Source organism: Synchiropus splendidus, chromosome 12 (assembly GCF_027744825.2).
Source record: "Synchiropus splendidus isolate RoL2022-P1 chromosome 12, RoL_Sspl_1.0, whole genome shotgun sequence".
In the NCBI taxonomy this organism is placed as follows: domain Eukaryota; kingdom Metazoa; phylum Chordata; class Actinopteri; order Syngnathiformes; family Callionymidae; genus Synchiropus; species Synchiropus splendidus.
Window position 1 is genome coordinate 20,205,758 of NC_071345.1, and position 22,545 is coordinate 20,228,302.

A 22,545-nucleotide genomic window follows, 5' to 3' on the forward strand; every position below is an offset into this window, starting at 1 on the left:
TGGTCTCTGCTCAACAGACAATGGTAGGCTCTTCATATCTTCAAATACAAGCGCTTTTATTCTAAATGTAATTGATCTAATTCAGTTTGCATCATTTTATCAATTCGGTGCAGTTTGTGTTTATTTGACCGAACAGCATGGCCATTATTTGTGATCGTGCTGACACTGCGCTGACACTTCTGTGACTTTAGAGAACAGGTCTTTTTCTGCGCTCCAGATTTTGGGCCAACTGTCAACACACTGAGCAGTAGACGTCCAAACTGGATTTGCAGGATTTGTGCTTCATGTGTTCCGCTTTTGTAGGTGGAGCTGAAAAGAAAAATACCAGTATGTATATGAAGACAGAAGCCTTCAGGGACGTGTCTCAGTGTGCAGATCTAGCTCTGTCCTAGGAGAGCCAGGGTTTTCCGGACACAACAGATGTGGTAATTAAAGAGACATGGGTGAGAAGGAGGAGTCTGAGGGGGAGAGAAGAATCTGAAGGGTGGGGCAGAAAGCTGGTTTCTTTTCAGCTGAGAGAAACAGGAAAACAGCAGCCCTTTTTCACTTCATCATTTTATTCTTTTTGTTCTTCACGCTGATTGACATCCGCAGTGTGGGCGAAGCATCCCTGCTGAAGTCATGGATAACTTTCAGACCGTCCTGCGCTTCTTCATGAACCAAAAAGCCACTATTGGATACAGCTTCATGGCTCTACTGACTATCGGTGGAGAGAGGATCTTCTCAATGGTCTCCTTTCAGTGTCCGTGCAATCGTGCACAGAACTTTGGCTATGGACTGACTTTCATTCTGGGTCCTGCTATAGTTCTGTTGGTTCTTGGTCTGTTCTTCAGCACCAGGCTGTGGAGACTTCTGACAGGTTGTTGCATCAATCCCTTCAAGCTTTGTCCTCGTGGAAACTGTTTTGGCTGCCTGAGAGTACTCACCAACATCTTCACTGGTGCATGTGTGGCCCCTCTGATGTGGCTCTCAGTGGCCTTGCTCAACGGCACCTTTTACGAGTGTGCTGTTAGTGGTCTGGACGACAACCTTGTGGTAAACTTGCTCTGTCATAACAAAACCATCAAGTGTCGGGAGGAGCTGGCTCGTGTGCCGTGTGACAGGTCCACGCTCTCCAGTGATGAACGAATGGAGCTGCTGTTAATGCTGCGAGCTCAGTCTCAGGTAAGAAATCCAAACTGGAAAAGCATTGAGAACGCATGGCTTAGCTTGTATAGTCCTAGGCTTGTATATGCTGCATTGTTGGGGTGGATGCGCTGGATGCCTAGACCATGAGTCTGCAGACAAATGCTTGTTACCGTCACAATGAAGAATCACTAAGCTCCTAACTTGTTTGGGAGAGATTTTTAAAGCTGATTATCAGATGACTATTGATGTGGTGGAGAGAATCTGAAATGCAGCCCCTGAATATATGTCCTTATTAATGAGTGTTTGGAACCATAATACAAAGAAATATATAACAATAATGTAACTTTTGGCATTGCTTCCGTTCAATTCAAATAGTATACAATCTACTTGTGAGATGAATATTCATCCCAGAGCTGAAACCTTCTTGCTGAGTGCTCACCATTGTCCCACTGTGCCGCCCCGAAAAGATCATTGATAATGAATGAAAAATAATGAATATAATACTTTTGTGTGTTGTTTAGTCAACTACTCTGTACAGTTGCTTAAATATTTGCATGTCATAGTATAAATAAAGCACATAGTGCTGTTTTGTAAAAAAAAAAAAAAGTATTTTTAGGAGCAAAGATTTGGATAAACTATTGGGTTCAGACCGTTGATGTTTGTCTTACAGATCCTGGGCTGGAGCATCATCATCATCGCAGCGGTGGTGGGCCTTGTTACATCTTGTATCGCTAACTGTCGCTCCAAAGTCAGCTACCTACAACTCACCTTTTGGAAACGCTACATGGAGAAAGAAAAGCAACAATTTGAGTCTTTCGCCGGGGAATATGCTTCCAAACTTGCAGAGAGAAATATGCAAAGCTTTTTTGACAACAAGGACCCTGCACCATTCCCTTTCCCCAATCACCGAGCCTGGGAGGAGATCTCTGAACTCTACACCTTCTCCAGAAGTGAGCAGTACTACAGCACTCTGCAGCGCTACGTGGAGAAGGTGGACAGAGACTACACACCAGAGAAGAGGCCAGTCATGGAACTGGAGCATGGAATTGAGATGAGCTAGGAGAGAAGGGTTCTCACTCATTTGTTGTAAACTGCCATGGTAGGGTTTTTCACTCTGGCATAATCTGGCATAACATATTTGACATCCCCAAGAGGAACATAGGAATAATGTGACTGACAATCACTTCTGCTTAGAAATGTACTGTATGCACTAATAATCTCACTGTTCACGGTACCTGGTCTGACTAACTCAGACTATGTGAAAACATGTTTGCTGCTGCAGTGATGGACCTAGAGGCTTGCAACAGAATCTGGTTGTATTGGGTTGCTAATTGAAGCATGGTTGACACAATATGAGGTTGTCATTGCGTAATTACAAACAAGCTCTAAAAAACATGTGATCTTGAGGAACTTGTTTTTGAGTTTATGGCCATTGCTGTGTTATTTTGCTGACTCAAGCTGTTGTGAAAATAACTATGGATGTTGGTGTGTGAAGCAGTCACATAGCTTGCTTGAGAAAGCCTCAAATTCCATCCAGACAGATATTTGACCTGGTGCGCCCCCAAAAGTCCCCGCCGTCTTTGCTGCAGAGAAGTGACCTCATCTGAGTCATTTTATATTTGTCTCTGTTCAGGGTGTCAATTTCAATTTTGATATTATTTTGCAAATATTGCTAAATATTTTTTTAATCAACGCCAATATTACAGACTGACTGTGATTGTCATGTGCAGGTTTTAATGAGGGTAAACAGACTTATTTGAATTATTAGCGCAAGGAAGAATAATTAGGTCTAAAGAGATATCACATCACTCCAGATTGAGTTATGCTTCACCACTTTGACATTTCTTATCATTTATTTTTTTTAAATCCAATCTAATCCACTCTTGCTCTGGCTTCCAGCTGTGTGGATGAAATGCTGACAACATAAGAGTCAGTACACTGTAGATACTTGTTGTACCAAGGCAGAGCCCTGAATCAAAGGAGATTAAACCTTTTCCATCAAGGTGCCTGGAAGTCTAAACACCTCAAGCTTTTTTCCCCAAAGCACTTTGCCACTCAAGTTTTAAAGGGGGTATGTAAAGAAGGCATGTGTTATTATCATTGTTTTTTATTTATTTATTTATAATTAAGAATCTTGATTTAAGTTCTCAATTCCATTTTCTTTTTGGCATGGAAGACAAAAATGTAACAGTTTCAAATATAAGTTTGTCTGTTTAAATGTGAATGCACGTCAAAACGTGCAAGAAATAAAATTAAAAACTCAAGGATCACGACGAACAGGCGAACAGGCCACTTGAAAAGGTTTAAGAAGAAATTTGCAAGCATGTGAAAACTTGCATGTCACTGGGGTCTGGACATGTGACAACATGCTGGGTCCACACAAGAACAGCTTTCTCAGTGAATGTGGTCATTGACATGATGGATTCACTGAATACGTCATAACTACGGTGCTTTGTCTTGTCCTTACAGTGCACCCATTTCTCTCTGGTGAACCAACCACAGTGTATCCATTGACACATTTCATGATACCATTCATTAGTGCATAGCATGACTGATGGTACCACTGTTTATGGTCGACAAGAGCATTTACCAAATAAACAATGCTAGTCACTTTACAGCAGCAGCTGCTGTGTTTTTCTTGATTTCTAAAGTTGACCAAAATGAATGAATAAACAAATGAAAAATCTATAAAATCACGTGACATGGACTTCAGACGAGTCACAGTTCCTCCAGTCCTCCTCATGATGGCTGAGTCGCCCATTTCCATTGTGGACTTCTTCCACTTCCTGGGAACATCATCACCAAGGACCTCAAATGGGAGCCGACCATCAGTTCCCCCATCAGGAAGGCCCAGCAGAGAATGCTCTTCTTGCGGTTGAGGAAATTCCAAATGCCGACTAAGATGCTGGTGGAGTTCTACTCAGCCATCTGTCCTCGCCTTCTCTATTACCATGTGGTACAGCAGCACTACCTCCAGGGACAAGGGCAGACTGCAGCGCATTGTGCAATCTGCTGAGAAGGTGATCGCTTTCAGACTTCCACCACTTCATGACCTGTATGTCTCAGGACCCAGGTGGGATCAGAGCCGATTCTTCTCACCCTTGGTCATGGACTGTTTGTCCCTCTTCCCTCTGGCAGGTATAATTTCCTGCTTTGTGTGTTTCTATGTTCAAAGCATAACTTTTATTGGTTCCACAGGGTCAGCACACATAACTCTAGCGTGAATAAAGTTCCATTAATGTACAAAACCAAATACAAATTAATATACAAATTCTGACATGGGTGATAAAAGTTATAGGCAATTATATTTTTCACTCCACGTTTTTGTATTTTCAAAAGCACTTGGTTAAAGAATCTTCTTTTCCTTTCAGCTTCTCCCTTCAGGGGTTGCCACAGCGGATCATCCACCTCCATCTCACCTTGTTCTCTGCTTCCTCTTCTCTCAAACCTACTAACCTCTTGTCCTCCTTCACCACCTCCATAAATATCCTCTTTGGCCTTCCTCTCGACCTTTTGCATGGAAGTTCCAACCTCAACATCTTCCTACCAGTGTACTCGCTATCTCTCCTCTGTACATGTCCAAACCATCTAGCCCCCCTGGCTTTGTCTCCTAAACACCTGACATGTGCTGTCCCTCTGATATACTGGATCCTGATCCTATCCATCCTGGTCACTCCTAGAGACTACAGACACTTAGCTAAAGAATAAGAAGTGAGTAATAGTGTATTATGGGGAGCCTAAGTCCCGCCTATCTCCTTCCGCCTCATGGGACCTAAATCAACAATAATATGAACGAGAGTCAATGGAGAGATAGATGTTATTTTCGGATCTTGCTTGAAATATGCCATAGATCTCACATCTGATATCTGTAAATTTGAAATATATATTATAATGCCGTGAGACAACTGCTTTTCCACTGGCATCAAAAGTTATTTTTGTTTTTGTTTGATATGTGGTAGCGAACTACAATGCTCGTCGCAGGCTCTCACTTGATGTGAGACAAGCTTCACAGCTAATGTTTGCTAGCGTCTACCTTTGATGGTTTAGTGCCTTTAGAATCTGCCTTAGTGCCAGAGATCATACATGCAGGGTTTGATTTGTAGTCCAAATAATTGTGTATTTTCACAAATAAATCACCAATTACATGACAAACTCACATTATTTATCATTCAGTATATGTGCAGACAAGGTAGACCAGAAAATAAATTTTAGGTCCTGTTGTCGCGGCCCTTATTCCCTACTTGGTGCTGATTCCCGACCAGGTCTCGTTTTTATGACACATTGACAGTAGTCCCTTCAACCGACCGGAAAGGGGCAGAGATTCAGGCTCTATATCGTCCGTGATTTAAAGTCACAGTCATCTTTTCCCCCATTGATCTCTTCAAACTCACTATGACTCACTATGACACCCATTGTGTCTCCCTCTAAACCCAAATAATTCCTGTTGGTGGCTGTCAATGCCTGATCTGGTCCGCCTGCCCGATATGGTCCGGAAATTCCGGTGCTGGAACCGGAATTCAGCAACGCGCATGCGAGTTCTACCGACTGACGTTTACAGGTAAACGCATGCGCTGCTCAACTTAGACCACACCTAAATGTGGCTGTCACTGGAAGGCGGACTGTCACTGCCTGGCACTGCCCTATGAAGAAGCAAGAAGCAAATAGGAAGATGAGGAAGAAGCAAATAGGGCAGTGACACGGACCACATCAGGCAGCGACAGCGATAATTACACGCATGCGCGAATATTCACTCTGACGTCGTCTTGTGCGCGCAAATGTATGCAGGATTTTAAAAACTAGAATAGAGGATAAAACGTACAATTTCCAGATTATAATGTGAAAAGTAGACTATATTAATAATAATTACACAACTAAATGTACAAATTTGCACGATATAATCATGTGCACATACGCTCACGAATTATAAATATACTAGTTAGAAATATACTCAGGTTTTATCAACTCAATACAAAAATATTGTGTTTTGTCAGGAGCTACCATCTCCAATTGGAGGCAAGGTCAAATCAATGCGTGTATTCCAAATAAAGTTTTCAAGGGGGAAAAAAAAAACAGAAGTACAGAGACATAGACAGAAGTAGTCAATAGCAGAGTCCCTATGTACTCGTCTCTGATAGAGGTTAGTGAGCCAAATGAACCATTAGAATGTGACCGTATATTGAAATAATTATGCGTCATATTCCAGGTACTTACATTGTGTCTCTTGAGAAAATAACAAAGTAAGACATAACAAATCGACCAAGTAGCTAATCGATCGCCAGCAGCACACGCCGCGGTGGATGCGTGTTTAGTACGAATAAAGCGGCGATGTTCGTTTTAACTTTGAGATAACCATCACTAATACCAATATGACTGACTACGGCGAGGAACAAAGAAACGAACTCGAAGCTATAGAGTCTATATACCCAGACTCTTTTACTGGTGAGTAACTGTGAGACGGCTAACTGCTGGCTAGCACGAGCGTACACGCTTACTATTTACTATGGTACCTGTGGGTTAGACGTTAATACTCGTCTCTTTAAAATGTGCAGTCGATCTTGTGTTTTCCATACAAGCTACATAAAGTCAATTGCTTCGTGAGTCCTGTCAGCTTCACCACGTCTCTTTATGTAAGCATGAAACTACTTTATACAAGGGATATTCTGCGGTAAAATGGGATCCGTTTTCATTCGTCTGTGTGCGACTATACTTGTGTTCTGCTGGTTGCTGCCTTTTGACTGCTAACTTGGGCGTAAATTTTAACATTTGTCAATTCCATGTTTGCAGTGCTGTCAGAAGACCCAATTAGTTTTACTATCACAGTGACGTCAGATGCAGGGGAGAATGGTGAAAGTGAGTACGTTTTTGTCATTATTGTTTTTTGTTATTTTGTATTTCGTTTTCATCTGTTTATCATAGAGCAAAAATGACCATGCTTTACTCGAAGATTATTTAAGAATTTATGGCAGTGTTTTTCTCTCATGTTGATTGTGTTTTGTGTGTTGCAGCGGTGGAAACAACGCTGAAGTTTACTTATGTAGAGAAATATCCAGATGAACCCCCGCTGTGGGAAATTCACTCACAGGAAAACCTAGAAAACAATGATGTGGACATCATCCTTTCTTTACTACAGCAGCAGGTGGGAATATGTGGACAAGTAGTGATTACTCTTCTTTTGACACATCTTCTTTTGTTCGATGTGAGGGTCTTGCATCGACCAAGAAAAAAAAAACTGTCTAACCTGCCGATACCTGAGTACTTCATATACGCTTCTTTCATTAACTACGCACTGCTGCTTGAAGTATGGCTTTCAAATTTTCCAAAAGAAAAATCAACGGTCTACTGCAGCAGTCCTGCTTACTTTTAGACACTTAAAGGGCCCACTTCATCTGGTTGACATCGTTGTGGTTGTGTTGAATGCACACAAGCCATATACACATGGGCCTGTCTATGTGATTAGGAAAAATATGACAGACTTCTTGACTTGATGGGTGGAAATTTGTGTTTCTCCAGGCCGAGGAAAACCTGGGCATGGTGATGATCTTCACACTTGTGACGGCAGTTCAAGAGAAGCTTAATGAAATTGTGGACCTGATGAAGAACAGACGAGAAGAGGAGAAACAGCGAAAGGAGAAGGAAGCAGAAGAGGCAGAGAAGGTGAGACATTCCTGCATGTGAATTGAAGGCCTTGTTGAGTATACTGTTGGTCTTATGCCATGGAAAAGCCACAGAAATGCCACCCTTTTGTGGCTAACATTAAAAGATATATTTTATTTTATTCATTTTTTAAAGCCTGGCTCAGAATTGGGTCACCCAGACAAATAGCGAGTCCACCATCACTCTCTGTTTGTCAATAAATATCTAGCAGCTTGTTATTGTTTTTAATATTTTTAATATACTCAAAACAGATCCTCCTGTGTAATGTTCTGTTATATGCCAAAATGTCAGATCCCCTATATGCAGACTATTGTTCTGAGTACTGTTTGTCTGCTTTATATGCATGTTTTCAAATCCATGATTTTTCCCATCATCATATGCATATGTGAGCTTTGGATCATGAGCCAAAACATGATCATAAATGCGTGCAGTTGTCAATATAAATGATTTGTGTCGGTGGTGTGTCTCCGTGTGTGTGCGTGCATGTGTGTTTTCAGGTGGCTTTCCAAGGAACTGTGGTCACCATTGAGAACTTCCTTGCATGGAAAGCCAAGTTTGAGCTGGAGATGAACGAGTTGAGACGGAAAAGGCAGAAAGAAGAGGAGCAAACAGGCAAAGCCAAGCTTACTGGTAATCCTTTGCAATTATTTTTTCTCATTTTCAGTCTGAAGTAGTTGACTCTTCCCTTTTTTAACACTTATTTTATGCAGATATGCTCAACAGCACTCTGTGAGCATATGGATGTTGATTCAGTGTGTGGGACTCATTTTCCAGGAGAGTGAAAAGGTCTTAGCTCATTTAACAACAGGTGTCTCGTGTACTCGCAGGCAAGCAGCTTTTTGAGACTGACCACAACTTGGACACATCAGACATTCAGTTCCTGGAAGACGGTAAAGTTTTTTTCACTCCTAGAGATGATACACAAAAAACACTTTGTTACAGTAAGTGACTTGCAGTGATTGATATACAGGATGAATTGGTAGATGCACATAGAGTCAGTTATCTTGTCTGAGAGGCTCATGCCATGATAAGAAAAACACTTTCTGAAGAGACCAGGCTCTAAAACAGACTTCTCACGTGCAGCTGGAAACAACGTGGAAGTGGATGAGTCATTGTTCCAGGATATCGACGACTTGGACCTGGATGAAGATGACCCTGACTATGACCCCCTTGAGATGGGCAGTGATGAGGACTGACCACCTTATCACCAGAGGTGATGAAGCAGACAAGCTTTTCAAAGACTAACTCGTAATGGATGATGATCAACTGACCATAGCTTTGTCAAAAAACCCTGCCACGCCAGTGCAGCAAATGTCCACAAGATGGCAGCAACTTTGAACTCTTGCTCCAAAATCTAATTTTCTTCTTGAGAAGGGATACTGGTGTTGAACAGGCTGTTCGCTGCTTTGTTATTGTCGAAGAAACTACAATAAAGGTGGTGATTATGGATGACTACGAGACAGCGTTGTGGTTCTTCTCTGTAACGCCAACAAGGTCAAGGTCAACACATTAAATGTCACAAGCTAACTGAAAGCAGTGAGAAAGAGAGTTGTGTTCTTGTGAATGTTGATTGTTGATGACATTTAAAAATAGAAATGCCAGTGCTTCTCTATGTAGGACAGAATGTAGCTCTTCAAAGCTCAAATGAGAATTTATTAAATGAAACTAACAAATTAATGCGGCATATTTGCTGATTGTCACTTGTATTGTCATCTGAGCACTCTACTTCATCTTGTTGTTGGGAACTATCTCAGGTTAATTCACCATGTCACCAGCTTCATGGACAGTGTTTGTCAAGCCCACAACAGCAGCTGGTAAGGTATGGAAGGCTTTCCCGGGGTGAAAGATGCTGCTGCCATTGTAATCCTGCACAGTTGTGGGTTCCAGAATCATGCCTGATTGAGAATGTCACTATTTACTGCAGACGTAGTATGAAGTGTAATAAGATCTTGAAGTCCTTTGTTTTTGTTCAGTTGTACATCCTGTGCTGGTTGGACAGGTCTGTTGAAGCACTGGCGTTCTACCATGCATCATTTGCAGGGTGTGTGCCCTGCTGAAGGTCTCAGTAGATCCCCCACTTCAGAGGATAGTTTTTCTTTGTCCTTGGATACAGGCATTACATTAGAATTCCATGGGAACATGACGCCCACCCTTCCTGTGGGACAAGGTTCAACAGTGACCTGTAATTCAATCGGCTCAAAGATTGGATGGGTTTAGTGTCTAGACAAGTGTGAAACACTTTCAGTTTCATCACTTTTTTTCACCTTTGTTAAGCATGTGATGATCTTGTGGTTTCCTGATGGATCAGGGTCCCTTTGTGTGGGCTGCACCTCTTTTTTGACTAGCATTCCATGGAGTCTCCGTGTCTAACTTGGAAAAGCATATTGATTTTTGGTGTAAATATTAGTCACTGGTCACATGCTACTGTGAGGGAAATCAACTGCTGTTTGTGCTGAACAGTTCTTTTCTAGAAGTGGCGCTGAGAGAGCCTTGGTCATCAGCGCTCCTGTCCACAGGTCCTGCCGAATTTGAGTCATCAGGATTCCTCCAGACACAGCCACCGACAAACGTGTTTTTCAAGTAACATATATCGGTTCTATTCAAACCTACACAATGAATGAACTCTGGTCCAGTTCAGGAGTGATGATCTATCTTCTGCAGGAAACCTATTCAAGCCACAAGAAGTACTTTTGTTAATGTCCCGGTGTTAAGAATACCCATTCACTGGCACAGCTGCACAAATAAAGAGCAGAACAAACTCAATTCCCATCTCTCTTGATTTTAATCACTCAGTCCAATGAAGCACAGCACAAGGAGTTGTCCTGTATGTGTCTTTTGACAGTATTTCTCTCAACGGAGGCAGAAGAGTTGATGATTGAGAGGTCAGGTGTAGCAATTCTGGTGTACCAACAAAAGTGAACAACTTTTTGATACCTCGGCTATAATTTTGTCATTGGTAAAGGCTATCTTCAAAATACACAGACAGCAAAATGGTATCAACCAGACCAGTTCCCCAGGAAGGAGAACTAAGTCAAGACTCTCACACTGTCAGTTATACAGTTGATTCATCAAACTGCCATCAATGGCTGCAGAACATTTATCATCTAATGAATCACCTTTTTTTTTTACGACTAAGATCATGCTGAACTCCCCCGGTCCATAATAAACATCAGGCGTCTAAATAAACTTTGTGTACCTGGTTAACACGTGAAGATCTCTCTTGTTAATAATTTTATTGTGTGCATGCAAGGCTGTGGGACTATGATCCTGGCACGACTTTTCACTCTCTTCTCTGAATGACGAAGCTGCAGGATCAACAGACACTCCTGAAATGAGTACCGGTACATTTAGACAATAAGAAGTTATAAAACTCCTCCCTGGAGGGCATGTTATCTGCAAGAGCCAGACTCGGCTTTGGCTCCAGAAAGAATCTATCCACCCATGAACTAGCTTTGTGATCAGGTTTGTGATTTTAAAAACAACCAGTTTTACACCTCTGCAAGAAGAAAAAGCCAAAAGAAACCTGCAAATAAAAGTCTCAGATGATCACTAGATCACTGAAACTACTCAACTAGTTTGTCTGAGAGCTATAAACAGACTTATGGGTGCTCAAAGATGTCGTTTAACTGTCCTGTTAAACGAAGTGAAAGACAACTTAAAAATCGATCAAAAACACAGTTTTAAATCGAGTAGATAAGTAGTAATTTTATGATTCAAGAATTCTATTGGCTCATGGCGGTGTCTATTTTTTTTTGAATGATCAAATCTCTGTCAAGTCTTACATAGAGACTGGAAAATTTCCAAATGAACAACACCATTTATCAAGTTATCTAGGCGATGCTTAGTCTAGTCAGACACCACCACCATTTAACCATCTGTTCCTTGTTCCATTATCAACATCTGCTGAAAGTTTCATGTAACCATGTCTGGAACTTTTCAAAGTATTTGGCTTACAGATGAACATACAGATAAACAAAGGTGGTGACAGGGCCTCCTCGGTGGAGGCAGTAAATAAACACATCTGAGCACCATTCTCTCTCACCAGAGCACCTAGAAATCTGTTGCGTTCTAAGTTACATTTAATCCAGCATACAATATAGGAATCTGAAAATTCAAGGTAGAGGCTTGACATGACAGTCAATGTACGTGAACCAAAATAGCCAGTGAAGAAAAAAGCACAAGAGAGATGAATCGGTTCTCTGGGGTTCCTCAGACACTTATCCCTCTGTGTCCCAGACAAACGACAGGGGAAAGTCCTTCATTTCTTCTTGAAACACTTTGTCAAACGTTTCACTCTGAGCCACCGTGAAGTGACTTTTCCAGTCACCAACCTTTCCTGTCAACACACAATGATTACTATTATACAACTGACTCAACATGCTGTTTATTCACTGCTCAACATCACATGTGCCAAAAACACAGCATTCTGTTGCTGTGTTTTGAAACTAGGAGCCCAGGGTTTTATCTTTGATTCTTATATTTAAGACTTTGAAGTTTGTGTTCCTTGCTCTTGTACCATGTTTTCTACTTTTGGAATCAGGTTTCTACTACGGCTGTGAATTCACTGGAATTCACGTTTGTCTTTGACTACAGTTCTCTGACTAGGGTGTTCATTGTCCATTGAAGATGTACTTCTGTGTCTCTAATTATTGGTAACCAGATAGACGGAGAATGACACAAGCATTGCTCTGCATGTAAAATCACTGAACTAAAAAACAGAAATATCAAATACAAGCTTCACCTTTCCTCATGAACTTCCCTTGGTGGTGGTTCAGCAGGTCTCCCGGCACCTGCTCATAGTTAGCCAGAGGCATCTTCCTCATGATATCAAAGGTGCTATGTTTCACCACGCTTTCCAGCTGCTCCTCTGTCAGCTCCTTGCCCAAGAAAGCAACAATGTTCCTCACAGATGAGTGTAGATCCTGAACCACAACAGCGTTAGTGCTTGAGCCCACAGATATACAGAAAGAGGGTGAGCTCCTACTCGAATCATTTCTTCATAAGTGATGAACAGCATGTTTAGCTCCTCCCTGTGAGAGTACCACGTCTTAATGTGCTCGAACCAGCGGCACCCATACACTGCAGAGAAGGAAACATGTATGCAGCAGGATTGCACAAAGAGCAAAACACAAAAATTATATTTAGGATATAGCAACTGTGCTCTGTGCCTCAAGGCCACTGCATTGCCGAGTGTGTGTTTTGGTTTTTCAAGTTGTTGGTCATACTTAGGTTTTTCCGCTTTGTCACACTTCTGGTGTTGGTGCTTTCTGCTTTTGTTAACTTTAATTTCTTTCCAAAGGTTTAAGATTTTTAAAAATGGTTTAAGTGAGTGTTGTTTTACAGTGTCACAGTGCAGTCGTGTTGAAACACTTACCATCTCCTGTCATGAATTTGTCAAAGAATTCATCAAAACTCTTGGGTGTTTCTAGCATGGTTGCTAATTTGTGGAAGTGGAAGTAAGAAACCAGGACATCTTTGGGATTTCTGGCAATGTATATCACCTGTATAGAAGGAAGGCTTGTGGTTAGAGTTAAGCTAGTCACTGTTACCAGCCATCATTCAGAGGGCGTGTCAAGAACCGTCCCTTTTGATGGAATTTCATTCATTCATTCTTTCATTCCTTTGAGCACTTGAACTTCAGCCACCACGTGTGTGGAATAATTGAACATCATGCCGCTGGTTATGAGTCATATGAGTCAACTCATCCTCTGCCAACTCACCAAAACAGAACAATTGAAATGCTTCCGAGTCTTTCTGCTGCCAAATTCAAATGTGCTGAGCAGGATTTGGCCTAAACTACAGCGGCAAGGACAACCTGTTCAGGTTGCTGTGGATAGAGTGACAGTCTTAAACCCTTTTATGTACAGAACAATGACCACAAAACACTTTCCCCAGAACTTCAAGCAGTATTTGAAACCTGATGTGTACATTGAAAATGCACTGTCTGAAAGTGACAAAGGAGGAGCAGGCTGGGCTACAGCAACTTCCCAAAGCATTATGTTACTCTACCTGATATGCAAAAAGAATTCTCAGCAAGTGGATGGGAGGGTCAGGGCTACTGTTGGATGCATCAAGAAGGCTAGTCCTGGTTGTGAAGCAACAGACCCAGCTGTACCTCCACCTTCTTTTCAAATAGAACTATTTTTGGGCCCAGCAGTAGTGATGGGCGACATAGACAAAAAATGATCACGATAAATGTTGTAATTTCAGTGATAACGATAATTATCACCATAAACACATTTTCATTCTATTCCATGTGTTAGACACTACAGTCTCTCGTGAAACTGTTTTATGATGAAACTTATTAGTGGAGTTTGTCTCCAACATCATTATTTGTTTATGTTAAATAGTTAAGTAAATGTAGAGATGAAATATTCAATGATTCACGTCTCTCATAGAAGTCGGTCTTGTCTTGCGTGATGAAAAACCTTTTCAAAATGATCTCTCCTTATATGGTTGTTTTCCATTGCCTTATTGAAAATTTCATGAATACTTTGACCGTTTTAGAATTTGTTGATGGTCCCATGCTGTTGTAGCATTAGCACTGCCTGTGAGAGTGTGTACGCAATCAGTGAACCTTAATCCGGAGCGGACGCTGCGGCCTATACCGGAGCGGAGCTCTATATATGCAACAAAATATGCAATATGCAACTATTTTCATCAGAGTGTTTCGCCAAAGCGCCAGCACATGCAGCTGCATGTGATAAAAATAAGTTTAAAACTACGATCGTGACCACCACTCCACACTCCACAACTGTCAAACACTGTGCCAGCTGTCAAACGCAGCGGAGCTGGAGAGCACGACGCGTCGTCATGGTCTCATCATGTTCATCTATGCAAGTCCAAAGCAGCGAGTGTGCTGCGTGTTTATCGAATTTATCGTGAGATGCAGAATTGTCATCGTGGAGATTGTGTTTGGCGGTATATGATGTATGATAAGTTGTCCCATCCCTACCCAGCAGTAAATAATTTACCCTATATTTTTATACAGTCTGCTTGGCAACCTTGGATCCCTGTACATCCAGTTTCCAACTCATTGGGGATATGGGCCGCAAGAGCACCAGATATCCACAATTGCAGGGACAGAACGCGCCACCTTCTTGCTGCAAGGAGAGTGTGCTAACCACTGAAGTCCTTCACTTGTTTTGCAATGACTGGTTGTTTATCAACGGCCTATTGAATGTTCTTGTTCATTCCCTGGGTTGGGTTTAATATACAGCTTGCTTTTGATGCAAGTGTGAATAACTCTAGACTAGATGTGCTAAGTTAAGATGTAAGCCCTGTTATAAGTTTCACAGGTAAGAAGTGTCATAGATGATCGAGTGGATGACTGACCTTACCCTTCCTCTGGGTTAAAGCAGCAGGCATCAAGTGGTAGGGCAGGTGGGTGACCCTGAGCCTGGGTGAGGGTGCAGCTGCAAATGCCCGAGAGTGACCGGTCAACTCTAGCCATGGCATCAGGTCACCATTTGACAGTTTGCCCTTCCCACTGATGGCCTTGACATCACCCTTGGCTTCGATGAGCAGAAGAATCTGCTGCATCCAGATGGTCCCTGCAATACACAAGCAGCATGCATATGTAGTGAGATCGACATGAAACATTCCTTCCAAAGATTATAGTTTAGGCAATAAGGCGTACTTTAAATTAGGAAGTGGATATGTATGATAAAAAGAAGAGCTTTTGGTAATGTTCAACTACTAACGACTGAGCATCAGGTAGTGCAGCGGCTCAAAACCAACCCTACTTAGCACATTAACATGCGATTCAGAATTCAGGAAACCATACCGGATCAGCTGTCGCCTGGTTTAACAAGGTTGGCCTTCGGTGTTAGCCTGCAGGACACCAGAGGAAATGGTGCTACTGTTGGCCAAAGACGAGGACAGAAGATAAGAGGAGGTAGACTTAGGGAGAAAACAAAGATCAGACTAAGTGTAGGAACAATGTTATGGAAGTGAAGAAGGAGCTAGATGTAGAAGAAGTCATGATAACCGTAGTCGGTGCTGAAGCATCACAGCTGAGATGGCAGTAGGAGAAGAAAGGGAGAGAAATTAGATGAGGTAATGTACAGTGTTCCCCAGAGGGAGAGAATAGTGGCATAAGGAGATTTCAATGGCCACACAAGTGAAGGAAACAGAGGAGATGAGGGAGTATTGAGCAGATATGGAGTCAGGAATTCAGAGGGCCAGATGGTGGTAGACGTTGCTAACAGGATGGTGATGGAAGTGGTGAACACCTACTTCCAGAAGAGAGAGCAACACAGGGGAGCTTACAAGTGTCGAGGGAGGTGTTCACTGAGGGCATAGAGAAGTGTAAGGTGCATCATCAGGGAAGAGAAAGGAGGACAGAGAGACTTGGTGGTGGAGTGATGAGGTCCAGGAATACATCAGAAAAAAGTAAACAGGGGTTACTTTGTGTGTAGATGTCAGGCAAAGAGAGAGGTTGCTGAGGCTAAGACAGAGGCTTATAGTGAGTTGCATGAGAGACTGGATAACAAGGAATGATGAAGGGATGTATTCAGGATAGCAAGTAGGGTGCTAGAGCACTGATGAGAAACCTGAAGAGTCATAGGGAGCAGAGAAGGATGTGCAACAGGTTTGGCTGATCAACAGCAGCAAGTAGGAGGGAAGGGTGGATGGAGTGCTTGGATGGAGAATGATAGAGAGAGAAAGAGGTGGATAAAGTCAAGACAGTGGTCCAGGTACTTAAGGAAATTTGCAAGATGTAGGTGAGGGAAGCACTTAAGAGGAAGCAAGAGCAGAATGGGTGTAGGCTTAGACAAGATACCAGTGGAGTTGTGGAGAGAAATGAACTCAGTGACTAGAATGTTCTATAATTTTGAAGGCTAAGTGGATGACAAGTGGAGAGATAGTGTAACAAAGTTTCTCTGCAGCAACAATAAAGGGATGAAGTCGATGAGTCACATCACAACGAGTTGGGACAGAATCAATGAGACCAGGTTTAAAAGAACAGACAGTATTAGTGAACAGGAGTATGGGTTCATGATGAGACAGAGCACCAGATTTGTTGTTCTCTGGGGATGTTGACAGAGATGTAAAGAGAAGGTTACTGTAATTGCTGTATTGTATGAGGAAGTCAGGAGGAAGTATGTGAGGGTTGCACAGGACATGTACATGGGAGATAGAGGCAGGATGACTCGTGAAGAATAGGGACAAGAGGTTTTGAGAAAATATGGCTTCAAACATTTGGGAGCAGCATATACTGTTGAGTGATGGACAGGGATTGAAAGAGAAGAAGAGGAGAGTACAGGCAGGGTCGAATGGGTGGAGACGACTGTCAGGTGTAATCTTGGTGTAATGATGCTTGGGTTTAACTACTGCAAGCAGAGTTAAAAGACTGTCAAAGATCATGATGCTCAAGTTTTCATTGTAATTGACCAGAAAGGACCAAGATTGAAAATGAGTATATCGGAGGGACCTCTGATGGAGAAAGGTTTGGAGACAAAGCTTGGGAGGCTAGACTCAGCTGGAGAGAAGAGACAGAGAATGGTAGACATGGAGGTACCAGGCAAAAGAAGGAGAGGATGGCAGCCATTAAGGTTAGTGGATGTGAAAACAAGGACATGAAGAAAAGAGGTACAACCAGGGAGGATTGTCAAGATAGGGTAAGGAACAGCAGGCTGACTTGCCAAATGCCGAAAGAGGAAGACGAAAGCTTGTTTGCTAGTGTATCTTCTAACTTTATCACTAAGGAGCATGGTATATTTCAAGTTTTGTTGTGTTTATGTAAATATTCACATTGCAGAATGGACCTCAAGACTAATGACTTCTTCAATAACTAATAGGAGGGAGGTGTTGACCGACAAAGAGTCTGTCAGCTGAGGACAAATATCTGGCACATCTTGACCAACTCATCTACAGGAAGTAAAATATTACACAATAATGGGGGCGTGTCAAAACACCCTAAAAACACTATAGCACAATAGTGTTCCACAGCATTACCAATGGTCTTCTGTGGAAGAGTGAAACCAGAGTTGAGTTAGATGGCAGAAAAAAAACCAATTATATATTATTAATAATAAAAACATGGAAACATGTTTTTTTTTTCTTGTAGCATTAACATAAACAGACTATGAATGTCAGTTTTGACTTACATGAAGATCAGGTGATATTTGACGACCAAATCATGCAGAAATCAGCTAAATCCAACTGGTATCTACATCCATGAGACCTCACCTGACTTAGGGTACGTGACCACAAACACATCGGAATCTCGGACCTCAAGATCATGAATGAGGTCCACATCATCGGGGTCGTGGGTTCCTTTGATTAAAGTAAAGCCTCTGTGTGGCACCAGCTCAAAGTCATGGTCTTGATGGTCATTCATGTCTCTGAAGGTGAGAACAGAGTTCATATGTTCTGTAAATATTCACTGTAGTGAGTCTCTAGCATATGAAATATGAACCCAATGAAATAATGAAACGTGTTGAGTATCTTCTGGCGTTCTGCCTTTGATCTGGAGGTGGTACTCATTTGAGGTGAGCAGTTCCTAAGAGTACTTACAGGCACTGTTGTGAGGGCAATGAGATACCCAAAGACCCATGTGTCAATGGCACAATTCACCGAATCATTGGGTGAATTGTAGTAGAATACTTGTGATTCCAATGTCAGAGTGCTCAGAGACATGTCTGATGTAAAAACAGTTAGATGAGCTCTAGTGTTATTAAGGGTTGATCTTGTCTGACAGACCAACACATTTGCATCATCGCTCAAAGACTCCTTTAATGATCATCACAAGCGCACTAGTCTTCACGCTCACCCATTCTCCAATATCTAAGTAACACCTTCAAACCTTCAGAGTTTCATGTGCTGAAAAGGTAATGTAAATGACAAGTTTAAATTAGATCAGATTTTACTTTCTCAATGAAATCTATCTCAGGTGTCAAATACAATTCATATACAGTTACAATTAATGTATTTTTTTTAATCATCATTACAGATACACATGTAGAGCGCAGATGGTGATAGAGTTGTGTTAAATGAATCAAATCAAATCATCAGCTGAAATAAATCTGATGCTCTTCAAAGGCTTCTCTCAAGACCATTTTTTCTCTGACTGTATGGTGCTTCTATAAAGCGTGAGCAATGAACTCCCGCGATGTTTGGATTGTTGCAGGCAACCCGGGCGCCCGGGGAGAGCGCATCAACACCACACAGACAGGACTCGCTTCGCTTGGAGCTCGAACTCTTTTCCAGTTAAGAAGAAAATCAGATCATGTTGAACTTTTCTCTTCCCCTTTCCGATGAAAATATTGTTCTGTCGTACGTGATCGGAGAACTGCAGTTACATCCAAGTGATATAAAACCGCAGAATATTAGATACAAATAAATAAGTAATAATAAACTAATAACTAAGTCATTCAAAGCTAATTGTAATATTCCATGAAAAAGACTGCTATGAAAAAAAGTATTTGGCATCCAGTGGGTCAATTTCGTTTCCTTTAAAATATTAACTGGCTAATTCCTTTTGACTCAACAGACGTAAAATGCGCTCGTCAATAACTAACGAAAGAAGAATTGCTTTTCATCGCGACCCTTACCAGCTGCGTGCTCCGGGGTGAAAACCGAACTCTGCTGCCTCAGATGACCCCCGAGTTGTGGATATACGCCGCGCTGTTCGGCACCGCCCCGAACAGTTTTGCATTGCGACGTGCAGGGAGAGTGACACACCTCCGATGTCAGGACTTCCTGCTTAGGCTTGATCGTCACAAACAAACCAATGACAAGGATTTCAGACGCAGCGACCCACATACGCTGCTCATGCAAATCCAGCACCAAAACCAGGTCTCGACGTTCCCGACACACCTCTCCTCACCAGCCGGGTGTCTGGAGATGAGGAGAGTTCAGAGATGAACTTGGCCCAAGCACAACCAAACATTATTTATTATTCATTATTTAAACCTAAACAAAATAACAGAATCATTAAATAAATAAATATTTGTTATGGCATTCCATGACACTTCACATATACTCCTACTTGTTCAGACTAAGTTCATGTACTCGTTGTTGACTCGATGTTTTTGTCCACAGCAATATGATTCATTCAGTAATGATGGCTAGCTCAAATCAAATTCCACAAACAAATCTCCAGTTCAGCCAGGATCACTTTGCCATCCCCTAAAATGGACAGTATTAGCCTCATCTATGGCCTTGTTGGAGGGTTGTCAGGGTTGAAAGATCCAACAATAGTTGTGAGCCAACTATTCATATGATTAGCATTTTTCCATTTTACTCAACAACCTGAAACTCCAGTGTGTGTTTGCCAGTCACTGTTTTGTTTTGTTGCGTTAATGCCCCTGCTTAGGAAAAATACACAAAATAAAGCAGAATAATCACATAGATTCAATAATGATATTCAATAACAGTGGGCAACAAACACAGAATCAACCGAGTCTATTAAAGTAAAGGGCCAACTGCTACACCCAGAGTACCCAGAGTATATAATTTAAAGGCTCCCAACATCAGATGGCTGCAGCTGGTTGGTGGAGGTCACAAGGACAAACCCCAGGCATCTGGCGAAATGGTTCGCAATATAGTGTAACAAATAGGTCTGGGCCGTCACAGTTGGCATTTTTTACTTAATTATTATTTATCATTGATATAATTGAAAAAGATATTCCAATGCAATTCTCTCAAACCAACATCAGGAGGCAGTAGTGTTACAGGGCTCATCTAACACAGGAGTGAAGAAGAGACCGTGCAAGCAGGGAATGGGTTAGAAGACCTTCAAAATGTTTGTGAATACACTTCAAATCTGTAGTCGAAAGTAGTCGAAAATGCCTGTTTCTGGCCCTTTTAACCAGAGATAGTCATTTGACCAGTAACTAGTACCAGTAACTATAGAACATAAATCATTATTCTGTCTGCAAACAAATGAACACTCAAAAAAACCTCTCTCACGCTGTGATTGGTGGATATTTATTCACGCAACACCAGTGGCAGATATTACTGACGTCGAGTGCACAGAAGAAAAAACAGTCACAACGATGACCAACCAGATTTTTGTCAGTGAAATGCAGAACCAAATTTTGTAGACGTTTAAATGATGCATAGTGCATGCAAGTGCATAGTCTGTGTCTTCCCTCCTCACAGTTCTCGGCCTAGTTGGGATCCAAGATTATTAATGAAGACAAACATGTTGATCAATCAAAGAAGCTGTAAAATATCATCTCAAATAAGAGCAAAAACATGTAAATTGTCAAGCACACAAACAGAATACTATGTGCTCTGATTGATTGCTCCACTCTTCAGTGACTGAAATCTATGTTGAACGTAGTCAATGAACCCTGCCATTGGTGAGGGATGTCTTTTAAAGACATGTCGATAGAAGAAGAAAGCCACTGCTGCCGTTGTCGCGTTCACTCTCAATGGCGCTACTGACAGTGGTGCGCACAAAACAACAAAGACACTCAATGATAACATTGCGCGTCAGGTTGTATGAAAGCGCTCAATGTGATGATGTCAGTGAGACGTCATTTGCACCAACACTGTGACTGTCAAAGACATTATGCACACACCTCGAGAGAGCTCAACACTCTGGTTAGATGGAGTGGGGAATGCTAGCATTATTCACAGTTTAGAGCAAATCATTCACGCTCAAACTGAGACAGGTGTGGATAAACCAAGTGATCCCACTGTCGTTCAGCACACTGAACTGAAACTCCGCAGACGCTGCAGAAAGAGCTCAAGTATTGAGGTGTTATTATTGAAGAAGTGACTTCTAAAATATCACGAGAAGAGGAAAAAAACAATGCTTGAAATGTTAAATCACAGCTGACAACATCAGAACCACCTGATGCTGATCATTGATGGGATCTACTTGTGACCACACAGCGTAGATGAGGAATCTTGATTTCTACAGTACATAAGCCTATGTGTGATGAAGAACAGTAGGTCAAAGGCCAACTAGCATTATAGTTTAATAAAACACTAATCAAAATGGAAAAACAGAATTTTGGGAAAAAATAAAAAGGATCTAAGAGGACCCACCATATGTGTTCCTCTGCGAAGTCAACCTAAGTTGGTGCTGTGCCTGTTAATGTCACCTGCTGTCCGATTGAGCTCACTGCGTTCAGAATATTTTTTAGACAGATTACAAAAATACATGTAGGACAATAATGTAGGTTTAAAATAAATCAATAAAAACATTGGTGTAGGTGGATTGTTTCCAAAATGTTTAAGCATCTACATTTTATTTCTTTAAAATGTACCTTTACACACGTTTGTAGTTCAATCTTACGGAGGACACTTTATGAAATAATGCTTTCCACCATTATTGTTAAGAAACCTTAAACCTAATTATGATAACCTAGTTTTGTGATCCTCAAACTGAGGTTGAAGGAGTGAGGACCAGGCAAAATGTTGGTTAAAAACATGTACCAGTCCTTACAAAGATATAAGCACAAGAACAAATACACACACACGCACACAACAGATTACTATCACAAGACAAAAATGTAGAGAATACTTTACATTTCATATCTGTTGTTCAAACAACTATTCACGCACATTATGTCCTGGAATTTGAGATGAGAATCTGAAAATGAAAAGAACAGACGCAGATAGATGCAAAAAGTGTGTCAGAACTCACTGTACTGATGTCCCTCTTTGTTTTTCTGCAAGCAAATCTTAAAAGGTGCCCAATAAAACACCATTCCTCCAAATGTGAGTCCAGTCCTGCAAAGTGATTAGAATGAAACACATTTCTCTGTGTGTACTTGAGTTTGGATATGTCTACTAAAGGTG

General features: G+C 41.6%; 3 protein-coding genes across 5 annotated transcripts; 2 read left to right on the forward strand and 1 right to left on the reverse strand.

Moving 5' to 3' along the window:
• The first annotated feature begins 494 nt into the window (after positions 1-494).
• On the forward strand, positions 495-3,740 carry LOC128768095 (calcium homeostasis modulator protein 5-like). The gene is made up of 2 exons (XM_053880695.1): positions 495-1,164; positions 1,799-3,740. Exons 1-2 carry the CDS (start codon positions 622-624, stop codon positions 2,186-2,188), a joined length of 933 nt encoding a protein of 310 aa, XP_053736670.1. The 5' UTR covers positions 495-621; the 3' UTR covers positions 2,189-3,740.
• Positions 3,741-6,280: 2,540 nt separating this feature from the next.
• On the forward strand, positions 6,281-9,235 carry rwdd1 (RWD domain containing 1). The gene is made up of 7 exons (XM_053881335.1): positions 6,281-6,567; positions 6,913-6,978; positions 7,134-7,264; positions 7,639-7,782; positions 8,280-8,412; positions 8,610-8,672; positions 8,866-9,235. Exons 1-7 carry the CDS (start codon positions 6,495-6,497, stop codon positions 8,976-8,978), a joined length of 723 nt encoding a protein of 240 aa, XP_053737310.1. The 5' UTR covers positions 6,281-6,494; the 3' UTR covers positions 8,979-9,235.
• A 1,310-nt stretch (positions 9,236-10,545) lies between these two features.
• LOC128768446 (amine sulfotransferase-like) lies at positions 10,546-19,476 on the reverse strand. 3 transcript variants are annotated; one of them, XM_053881333.1, is made up of 7 exons: positions 19,341-19,476; positions 17,977-18,131; positions 15,118-15,335; positions 13,157-13,283; positions 12,767-12,861; positions 12,524-12,704; positions 10,546-12,118 (listed from the first exon to the last, which is right to left on the reverse strand). In XM_053881333.1, exons 2-7 carry the CDS (start codon positions 18,125-18,127, stop codon positions 12,000-12,002), a joined length of 891 nt encoding a protein of 296 aa, XP_053737308.1. In that variant the 5' UTR covers positions 18,128-18,131; positions 19,341-19,476; the 3' UTR covers positions 10,546-11,999. The 3 variants fall into 3 exon arrangements, with proteins under 3 accessions (XP_053737308.1, XP_053737307.1, XP_053737309.1); XM_053881332.1 differs by lacking the exon at positions 19,341-19,476 and having other exon boundaries at positions 17,977-19,310; XM_053881334.1 differs by lacking the exon at positions 19,341-19,476 and having other exon boundaries at positions 15,569-18,125.
• Between the last annotated feature and the right edge of the window lie 3,069 nt (positions 19,477-22,545).

Coding starts and splice junctions, on each gene's coding strand:
- LOC128768095 (XM_053880695.1), top strand. CDS start 622: ATGGATAACTTTCAGACCGTCCTGCGCTTCTTCATGAACCAAAAAGCC. Junction 1,165..1,798: donor TGCTGCGAGCTCAGTCTCAG/GTAAGAAATCCA, acceptor TTTGTCTTACAG/ATCCTGGGCTGGAGCATCAT.
- rwdd1 (XM_053881335.1), top strand. CDS start 6,495: ATGACTGACTACGGCGAGGAACAAAGAAACGAACTCGAAGCTATAGAG. Junction 7,265..7,638: donor TTTCTTTACTACAGCAGCAG/GTGGGAATATGT, acceptor GTGTTTCTCCAG/GCCGAGGAAAACCTGGGCAT. Junction 7,783..8,279: donor AAGCAGAAGAGGCAGAGAAG/GTGAGACATTCC, acceptor GTGTGTTTTCAG/GTGGCTTTCCAAGGAACTGT.
- LOC128768446 (XM_053881332.1), bottom strand. CDS start 18,154: ATGAACTCTGTTCTCACCTTCAGAGACATGAATGACCATCAAGACCAT. Junction 12,705..12,766: donor CTTATGAAGAAATGATTCGA/GTAGGAGCTCAC, acceptor GTTGTGGTTCAG/GATCTACACTCATCTGTGAG. Junction 12,119..12,523: donor AGGGAAGTTCATGAGGAAAG/GTGAAGCTTGTA, acceptor GTGTGTTGACAG/GAAAGGTTGGTGACTGGAAA.